The 11,439-nt window shown below is 35.4% G+C and overlaps 1 protein-coding gene across 1 annotated transcript in view; it reads right to left on the bottom strand.

The window, feature by feature from the left end:
* Positions 1-307: 307 nt before the first annotated feature.
* The window catches only part of LOC110464519 (sclerostin domain-containing protein 1-like), a 37,033-nt gene continuing 25,901 nt past the window's right edge, over positions 308-11,439 (bottom strand). The window contains exon 2 of the mRNA XM_021519772.1: positions 308-4,052. Within this exon, the coding sequence (XP_021375447.1) occupies positions 3,613-4,052 (440 nt within the window). The 3' untranslated portion in view covers positions 308-3,612. The remainder of the gene's footprint in view (positions 4,053-11,439) is intronic.

Genomic DNA, 11,439 nt, shown 5'->3' with positions numbered 1-11,439 from the left:
TTAATAGTCTGATGATAAATTTACAGCAGTTGCTATGACACCGTTGATTGTTTATAAACCAAAAAATCCCCTATCCTCTTAACTCGTTTCGTTACGATATCATCTAGTGTTGAAACAGTACATAAATATTCCACCGATTTTAAACACGAACGCTAATGCATACAGACATATCAGCCTGCAATATTTAGATGAATTTGTGAGGCCGGGATAATTAATCAAGTCTGATTCCGTTGTAGAATTGTCTGAAGCCTCTCATCACCATAAGACACCAGCATATTACAAACAAACCACACCAATTCGATTGTCATAGAATTATGTTTGTTTGTTTATTGTGTCTATCTGTACGCACATTGCATGAGAAACGGATGTAAATATTACATACGTCACATAAGTATTCATAAATGTCAGTGACGCAATTAGTTGTACACAAATACAGATGACGTCATAAAAGATGTACACAAATGTCAGTGACGTAATTAGATGCACACAAATATGAATGCGTATTATTCATTTTTTACACACATGTCCATGAAAAAAAACAAGCCAACATCAAATGATGACCACGATGACGTTTTACACAATAGTTCAAATGATATAGCATACATTTTTAGAACGTATAAGAATGCTATCACAATAATATTGATATTTTAATAATACACCATAGTGTATTGCGACAGTGTTGATGGAGAAAGCATTATTAAGAAATTATCAATACTTTTTGGTTTGTTACCATACCATCTGATAAAAAACTCATTCAAGGTTCATAAACTTTGGAAACATTATCTTGAATCTAATGAAAATGATAAATCTCCTAAAATAAAAAAGTGAATTATAATCTTGCAATTGCAAAGCTACTTGGTCGGCTGTGGAACATCTTTCCAACTTTTTGTTTCCGAAATCAAACAGAATTTTCTATGTTGCAAATCGGGAAATGTAATTTCACAGATGTTAAATTCGTGGTAATAATAACCGGAAGAGCGACTGCAATCAGGATTGTCCGGATTATCTTAATCCGGAGTAATGAATACCAGAAGGATTGTTCCAGCATAGGAGTACGTTCATAACGACACTAAGGTATCACAACACATACAGTGATGTTAGTGGATACTTGAGGGTCAACTGGCCGTAGAGATATAGGACGTTAATACTACACATAGTAAATCGCTCCGTCACGTAATCTGTGATAAAATATTATAAACTAAATTCCAGTAAACTGTGACCATATATTTAAAAAACCGAGACAGCGTATAAGATGAGACATTTTATTCGAGTTTTATCTTAAATTGATAGTATGGTTCATTATTCAGTACAATTGTTTTTTCAATAGAATTTAAAGAGACTATGTCGTTTTGTGACCTGAAAGTTCTAGTTGACTTTGGTCTTAATTTTTAAAGACCAGGTAGTTTTATGACGGGACTGGAATCTTTCTTCTCTCGCTTCGAGAAGAACTCTCTGCGGTTTTCAAAGTTTCAATTCAGGATGTAAGTCAAGCTTCAAGTTGTGAGTTCAGAACGAAACGATCGAATGACGTCATTTTGTTTATTATCAGATGACGTCATTGTACATATGTGTTGTTTCGGTAAAAGTATTCTTTGTTAAAGACATAATCCCTTTCAGGGGTAAGATTCCTCAAAAAGCAAAAATACGTCAATTGTTTCTTCCGTGGGGAAATATCTTACTGTTGCTACTATGGACAGTAATTTTTAATACCTGTTAATGAATATGTAATGACGTCATTGATGTTTGCTATTTGACGTCATTGATATGTGTGTTTATTTCACTTATTACATTTGTCGGCGTCATTACATTTATAGTTAAATGTCGACGTCACTAACGATTGTGTTGACATCACGGATTGCTTGTAGGTAGGTGTCAATTATTTAAGCACATTCGACTACGTAGGCGTTGCAATGATATACTCTAAAAAAATCCTTCTGACTCCTATGGTAATTGATGCTGATAAATTACTATTTGTAGATTAAAAACAGCTGATAGATAAACTTAATGACGAAGGAATTGTGACCAATATTTTAGATGTACTTCTAATACTCTAACGCAATACCCATTTTACTAATTTTAACATTTACACGTCATTAATTGCATTTCAAACGATATAATAATACACATGTTCGAGGAATGTTGTTTCAAATGACACGTTCACCAGCATATCTGACCCTGTAAATATGCTTCAACACAATCTGTGATAAAATAAATACTGAAAATCACTGACTTCTGCGAAGAGTATACTGTATACATGTAAATATTTGCAGTGGTTGAATTTTCGCCGTTTCTACATCTCCTTCGTTACGACGGGTTTTATTCATGAAGTTGAATTTACGTCTAAATCATTGTATACATGGTAATTTGACTTAGAATAACATCACGAGGATATGTAATTTACCGGTAAACGGCGAATATTTCACCTAGCGAACATTTTCCTGTATACAATATATTCGCTGTGGTTTTTTTTGCGATATATGTCGGTTGTGATTATAACTGTCGCACGAATGTTAAATATATACAATTTCAACAAAGATAACATTGAAAAATCCTTAATACTAGTTAGTCGTTCGGATCGCTCCCGTGATCTACAGTAATCTGATGATATATAGATGATGGATGGTAGTGGTAAAGTTTAATGATATAACATACCTGATACAACTAAGATTTTTTTTGTTCTACACAAGAGACATTTATTACATTTTAGAAACATATTTGTTCATTCGAAAGGATTTTAAGATAACATAAAGGGATCTAGTTGCAGAAATTATCAAAAATCCACTAGAATACATCACTCATGTTATCACAGGTAGGTCACAACTGCATTTATTGTATCTCAACGAAGTGAAACATTTGTTTAAAAATCTATGGAAACAAGATTTGATAAAGTTTGAAGTAGCCACAAGAATATGTCTTTGTATAGATAAATTATGTTTGGATTTAATGCACTGAGTTCGAGGACATGGAACACATACGATAAGTGACAACAAAATGGAACGGTTACCAACATAGAGGATTCATAACAAACGAGTCTCAAAATAAACAATGTTAAAAGACAATGTTGATCACAGATATCGGGGGAAACTTATGCACCTTTCTGGAACTTTCAAATTCCAAAGGCCTTATGTTAGTTAATGCATTGTCTTGTCATTTGTAGGCCAGGAAACTCACGGATCTCGTTCTCCGGAAACGGAGAGGCGATTGTCGTTCGTTGAATGCACCACAGGAAACGTTAATTCTGAACACTGCACATGCGCGGGAATGTTTACTGTGTCACTTCCCGTTCGTCAATAAATATGACATGCGTAAAAGGACTATATCGAACAAAGTATATACATGTACCACAGAACGCGTTGTTCCTCTGTCGTGTAGTTTCCCCATCAGCATTCCGTATTTTGTAAACACCTTTGGTCGCGGTTTTTTTCCGTTATATTCCGGGGGGAATCGTCGAGGGTATTGTCAAACAATAAACACACCACGTGTTCTGGGAGACACAGGTGCGTCCGACTCGATAGGTCGATCTATTACTATCATTAGACATTAAACAACGATTGACGACACGTGGTTTCTATAAATAGAAAAGAAGTTCCTCCTAGAGTTTGCACAGACCGTTCATAACTCTGGGCTATTACTGTTCAAGTATTTTCTATTGTTTTTATTCTTTCTTCCCTGTCCCCTCCTTTTCTTTGTACGGTGCCGTCGGCGTTTACGACGTGGTCTTCTTTTCCGAGATTTTGATTCATTGTCCTTTTTAGAATATTGTACACAGTTACATGTCTTCACTACCCTAATCTTATAAGTCCGAATTGTGCCGTTAGGGCACAGTAACTTAATTCTCTGTCGCCGCGTTTTGCCTTCCTTGCATTTCCAGTGTTTCACATACTGGGAATGCCAATATTTAAGATATTCGCCCCACCAAGACTTATTTTCTTGTCTCTCAGGATGACATCGTCCTGCACAAACCCTTTCCACTACATAGTCACTAGAAGTACACGTCCCGTCATAAAACAAACGCTTCGACGTCAGCATCTTGCATTTGATTGTGACCTCATCTGAAAAGACAGAGAACACATTTGAAGAACTATAGAAGCATGAATATGATTTTGACAAAATCTGAAAATAGACAGAATAACTGATGCCAGCAAATAATGCACTTCATTGCGGTTTTACATGAAGATGCAGAAAAGATATCGTAGAATACATTTTAACAATACTCCTTTATCATTTAAAAAAAATAAAAAAAAATAAAGGGGTTCATGTATCCCCCTTATATTTCATCAGAAGTTAAGACTCATTTTGGTATCCCCATTTTGGCCCCTAGCATCATTGAATAAGTGCAATTCAAGGCGTGTGCGTGTTTCGTTTGTTTTATCATTACTCTATCAGCTTAACATTACTCATCGAACAAACGTATGGAAATATTCAAGGAACGAAACCGAACCAAGTGTTAATAGGAGTCAATGATAATGTCGTAATCATAAATAAAACTACTGAGAATACAGACATCTCTTTAATTCAAGTGGATGATGATAGTGTTACAGTAATCTGTAGTTGATATCCTTTTGTAAAACGTTTAACACTATTATATAAACTTATCTCTTCGAACATAAAATACTCTTACACCGTCCTTGTACCCTCCCGATGACGTCATTCCATGAGCGTATCCACAGTGCACACACACACACACACACACATATATATATATATATAACGTCCCACTGTTGACAATAACAACATGTGAGTCACATCCACAATGTTTGGGCAATATTCCATATCAGATCTCAATCAATTATACAGAATAACCCATCTTTAAGCAAGGTAGGCATGTTTCATGTTTTATTTTGGTGTTCAGTGAATATTTAAACATATATTCATTGCATACTGCCGTTTATTGTTTTTTGTAAGGTATATTTATATACAGAAATGTAGGTCAGAGCGTAATGATATCAGTAAATGTTCTGATGTCGGCTCAGGTAAGAACGCAAAAAAAATGAAAAAAAGAAAAGTGCTGAATTGACATATACGGCGCTGTCAAAGAGCAAACAGCTCCCCTTACGATTCCGTCTATATAAACACAAGCGTCCTTGTCAATACAGCGAAGCTTTCAGTACCGTACTGGGAAGTATAGGTAACACGAGAGGGAACCTCTCGCGGGTCAGTAGTTTCAATTGACCCATGTCACATATCAAAACACTTCAAAAATACATGTCTAAAAAATAGAAAGGCTATATTTCATGAATGACTTTTTCAAGATAAGAGAAGGTAGGATTTTAAAGTCCGGATTTTAATCTAAAGTGATTCGAGACAACTTATTTTATAGAGTAAGAGTTTATATTGCTATAGACAACCACATGTAGGCATATCATGGCTATCACTGTAACAGGTAGATCACCGTCCCATCACAGATATCTTAAACAGTGCAAAATGCAATTCGGAACATACTAGACGAATCTCTCGTTACTGTAAACCTATCTGTATGTACACACCCATATTTTCGCGGCGATTTTTTTTAAATTAAAAGCTTTATGATGCTGAGTTTAAAGTACCAACACATGTTGATTTAGTGATTTTATTTTTAGTGGTGATCATTATTTAGAGCGAAGAGCGCTATTGTTTACTTTTTTTCAAAGAAAAAACGCAACTCTAGGTTCGGGGATAAACTGAACCTGCTATAACGCTCTACATGATTGCTCGATACAACTTGTATGACCTCTTTCTTTGAGATCTCAGGAAGAAATCAACATGGATCTCCTTCTGTAGAAATTTCAACATCGGGTATCTTCGTCCTGTCCTTAGCAACCCCTTTCTACAACATTTTACTACCGTGTTACACCTACCGGATTTCCATTTGTTAATTGTTTGGCCTTATATGACGCCATTTGGTTGTGGGGCCATTATGACATAATAGGTTAGTAGGTAACGTATCGATGCACACAATGAACTTCGTTGAGGAAGATTTTTTTCTCTCGATCACATGGAATTGCTATGGACGATAAATATTATGATGTACAATACAATAATACAATACAATAAACTTTATTTAACGTCGGATATTTAAAAAACATTTAAAATAAGCTATAAAAAGCTATTATTCCGACAAAATGTAAAAATGGAGAATACTTCTCATGATTCTCTACCCCAAGCGATAACTCTCTAAATTCTGAATACATATCAGTACTGTAAGTAGAGAAGCTTTACTGACGACCCCTAGTCAACCAATCGTCTGTACCAGACATACCCATATTTTAGAAACACGCATAAACAACCCATTACATATGTTTCGGTACATGCAAACTTGTACTCTCCCGTTCTCCTGGACGCCCAATTATCTTCTTTGTTTATTCTTTATAAACCCATAGACTCTTTTTAACAATAAATATGACAAGAAAGTCTCTCCTATAAAATCACGATGCCCTCTTTTATGTTCCAAAGACGTATACCACTATAGCCTAAACATTCCCATTCAGTCCCATGCGACGTGCCCTTCTTTGGCCCTCTACGTATATACCGATATGGCTCCAAACATTCATCTCTAAAGTCCCAAAGGTAACCCCGACGTACCTCTCGATAGCCCCATGTATACTCCTCTACCTACTCTATAAACCCAGACATCCCCCTCGGTAGCCCAAGGAATACTCGTCTAAAGCTGCAGACGTACCATGTACCCATGTAAAGCTCCAGACATACCCCTTTAAAGTCCCAGACGTGCCCATCTCTTGCTCAAGGTGGTATACCCCTACAGCCCCAGGAGTTACTCTCTATAACCTCAGACATCCCCCTCGGTAGCCCCAGAAATACTCGTCTATAGCCCCAGACGTACAGTGTACCCATGCATAGCCCCAGGAATACCAGTCTATAGCCCCAGACGTACCTCTCCGACATGTTACGTTAATCACGCAACAGTGACCAAAGTCCGTAATGGCTGGCCCCTTTGATGGGATCGACTTTACAACCACACGGCGTGTTGGCGTAAAAAATTAATGTACCGTGTCCCTCGCCAAATATTGGACTCCCCATTCATAAAATCTACGCATGTGTATATATATTATCAGGCCATTTATATATTCCTCCAAATGTATCGTTGATGTGTACGAGGCTATATAAAAAGTGACACGAGACCTCGAAACAGACGTAATTAAGCTAAAAACTGCGCCCAATACCTACAATTTTTTGTGTAATAAAATATTATCAAACAGAAGGAAAACTGATGTAGAAGTAAATCATATTGTGCCAAAGAATGAATTCAACACGAATCCATAGTTCTCTGGCATTATGCCAAAGAATATTTTTTTCCCGTTCAAGGACTTCTGATATTTTGCCGATGAAACTGCCAAAACGGGACAGGATGTCCAGATCTAGTATTTATATATATAGCTGCATTTCTGGCTACAAACGTTATTACATTACTACAGCCTTAAAATATAAATATTGAACGACACATGATTACCTTATCAGTTAAAATTAATGACGCTACATGATAGTTAATCTAGTTTGATTATTTATATCTTTTAACCGATATATATTGCAAAGACTGGACTGCTCTATATACATAATTCGCAATTCAAAAAAAGAGGAATTGTTTTTCTCGTTTCGGTTCATTCTATTGTTCACGCACAATTTCCTTTATTAAGGCATATCAACATGGCATATGCCATCATAATGATTACATAGATTTAAATATCTTTTGGGTTAAGTCAGAACATTAAATGGCTTAAATAGCCACTGGAAATCGATATTTTACAACATATTCTAATTATTACTTACAGTGAACATTAGATATTCATTGCAAAATAAAATCAAAATCTATATAGTTATACATCACGTCCTTTCATCAATACACATTTGAATGTAGGTAACTTAAATTTAAATAAACAGTTTATCGTTTTTTGATAATGAATTATTCAAAATGCAAATAAATTACAAATTAGCGTAGAAATCGTCTTGCATGCAGATTCATGTAAGGGGTTTAGCAAACGTGCAGTCACATGCATACAAGGGTATGTAACAAATGATCAGCTTTAATTATAAGCTTTGAGAAACCTTAATGCAGCATCCATTAATTCATCAATAATCCTGATTAAACAGAAAAAGGACATATGCTAAAATAAAAAGGAGACGCGGAATCAGAGTTTTAGGTGGAACATCAGTGAAAAAAACGTCGCTTCATTAGGTAAAATAGTTGTCCTGGGATGACGTTTACATTTTTTCTGAAAAACGTGATCGATCGACTAGTACGTATATTAAATACACAAAATGAATACAAACATATATTACCATAATATTAAGTGTCATTATCAATTAGTACGTATCCAATTAACTCTAAAAAGCTAGCAAGTCTGCGTCCTATCTAATGTAAAATATAACAAGAGTACAACATAGGTAACACATAAGACTAAAATGAAAACCGAAGTTGGATACAAATAGGCATCGACAACGGAAACGCATTACCTACGTCTAAACATCATCATATCCCCAGTAAAAACAACACAGCTAGGCAAACTACCGGCACGTCCAAGGGTATTACAATTGTAAATATTCTGAAGCGCAAATGCAATACGTCGTGTATATCTTATCAATAACCCAGGAAAGTTAAGAAAGTGTTTTGTTCTGAACGTTTTCTTAAGAGAACATATATATATATATATCAATCCGCCTCCAGATTACCCCTTTAAAGTCCCAGACGTGTCCATTATAAAATAAAATAAAACTCTATATCAATCTCCTCCAGAATACAACGACACTGTCAATCCGCCTGAAGAAGCCCTAGAAGGCAGAAAGGCCTAGCGGACGATCTGAAAAAATTGTTTTTATTCTATATTTTCCTTCGCAAGGACTTATTTATTTATTATCTACTATATATATATATATATTTATATTAGATAAGGAATAACATGTCTGTTATATCAAGCTACATGATAGGAGGAGGCAACTAATGTTACTTTCTCCCGTAACCCGTTCTATGGACATTGACAAGACAACAGAAGATGGAGGATACCACAGCCTCGATAATGAACAAAAATGATATCCGTTTTACATGTACAATAATTTGGTTTTCGTCATATCCATTTGGATTTGCTTTCAGGTACAAAGTTTCTTGACACAAATCGCCATTAATGTAATCATTTGTGAGGTACAAAAACATTAACAATACTAAACGTATTCTAACAAATAATAACTCTTCTTAAATATTTCTGCTCTAACAAGGACTTAATTTAAAATGTTTCCCCAAAAATGTTTCCCCAAGAATAGTTATATTGACTTTTTGTCTAAAATACATTTGTAAATGAGATGCATTTCACTTTCAATAACTTCCATATTTTACAGAGTTTGAGCTCCCGTGGGGTATTTATCAGGCCACTTGTAAACGGATGCGTCTTGTTTACTTATTGGTCCTAGTTTGATACGTTACATCATCACAAACCAGACATTATTGTAAACAGTGAAACAGTTATTGCATCAATAATGTGACACCGGCCAACAAATTTAAATGAAAAAAACAATCTTGTTTTCATTTTCGAAAGTAGGACACCGATAACTCATACAAATTGAAGTGTTAATTCAATAAGTCCCTAAATTAGGTCAAATTGATATCATATGTATATTACTAGGCCGTCGGCTTCACGAAACACCGCAAGTGTTTATACAGACACACAATAAAACTAGCTGATCTTGATTCATGCTACCCTAGATTACCTGTGTGTATTTACGGACGTGGAGATAAAAACAAACTACAAGATCACAATCTCTCAGCGTACATCTATTAAACCGATGACGTCACCTATCCTTATCTGCGACAGAGATTTAGGGGACACCTGTCACAGGTGCGGATCCATATGGACAGAACGAATCAATCTACGGTTTCATTTTTGGCGAAGAAATTATATATCTTTAACAATTATTTTTAATTATTTAACTGTTGCTATATTTCCTTAATAGTTAAATCTGTATGAACGCACTATTTGATTATACGTTTAGAACACTTTACGCACTCAGCCATATAGTTTATACCGGGCACGCCTCCCAGTGAGTGAGGACTGCGTGTATTTGTACCGAGTGGTAAACACAGATTTATGAATGGGGTTTGTAAGTTGGGATTTGTACGTACATACAGTTAAACAGTGGTGTGTTGACACGATATGAGACAGATTTTCTCCACACTGTACAAGTTTACGTCTTATACATAGGACAGGTAAGAAAACCACTCAAGCACAATTCTGTTTTTTCTTACCTTAATACATGTAATACATTAAGGTGAAACTTGAAACTTGAACACATTTTAATCATTAAACTAAAGCGTATATCACCGTATAGCATTATTAAAAAAAGATTTCAATTAGTAATTAAAAGAAAATACTTTACTTAACACACATTTCTAACTCTATTTTTAAGCCATGACTCAACGTGCTATTGATGAAATCTGTTGATGAAGTCTGTCAATTATATAATATCGAAAATGAGAAATGATATCGATAGACGTCTTTAAGAACATTTCAACTGAACTTAAACTTGCTAAACTCACCAGACTCACCAGACTCCTACAAGATAGTAGTCATTCATGTAAGGTACACATATGTCATTATAGCGTATCATATTGAAATTAATTATTTACAAATTGCTTCATTCTTTTGAGATTGGTTGCCAATCATCGACCTCATCGTTATGTTTCTTTCGTCTGTTGTATTTCCTTGGAGATTTACTCCAGCAAAACTCTAGATACTCTAACTTAAACATATTTGACATGGTTTCATTCCAATCACGTTACAACGTCATTTACCAGGTATTAAAAGCAAGAAATTATACCGGTCACGCATCCCAGTGAGTGAGGACTGCGTGTCAACGGAACCCTAAATCAAACTCAAATCGGTGAAACAGAAAGAAAATATAAAAACAGCGAATATTTACGTGAAGACCTTTTAGTGCAACTGAATACCTACCATAAAGCACGTGCAATGTCTGAATTAATCAACACGACAAGCATAAACGAATCACCACGAGATTGAACATTGCATACACATTGTGTCAAGTGATATAAACACATCCTCAACATACAATTAATAAAACAACAAATCGCAAAAGAAGAAAACGATAGGATAGTGACCGAATGAAAAGCACACCTGCAGATAATCAGAGGCACACACATACGCTCTAGAAAGGAATCGTGTCCTGCAACGTATGAGCCTCCTAAGGTCTCCTCCAGAATACAACGACACTGTCAATGTGATTTACGTCCTTATATATATAATTATATTGCACAAATGGTAAATTAATGGCACGAGAAAAGTATTTTGCAGAGCAGATTGGTGTTGCGCCTGTATAAAAACCCTGACTAAGAAACCACTTGTTCAGCAGGACGCAGGATAACAGAAGTGAATGGGAAGCCAAAGTTGGCTAAATCAAAGGATATTTCCGTGATAATAAGTAAGTATGAAACTACTGATG

The sequence above is a fragment of the Mizuhopecten yessoensis genome, unplaced genomic scaffold (assembly GCF_002113885.1).
Source record: "Mizuhopecten yessoensis strain PY_sf001 unplaced genomic scaffold, ASM211388v2 scaffold11003, whole genome shotgun sequence".
NCBI classification, from domain to species: Eukaryota; Metazoa; Mollusca; class Bivalvia; order Pectinida; family Pectinidae; genus Mizuhopecten; species Mizuhopecten yessoensis.
The sequence above is the reverse complement of the archived record's forward strand: the minus strand, read 5'-3'. Positions and strand labels throughout refer to the sequence as shown.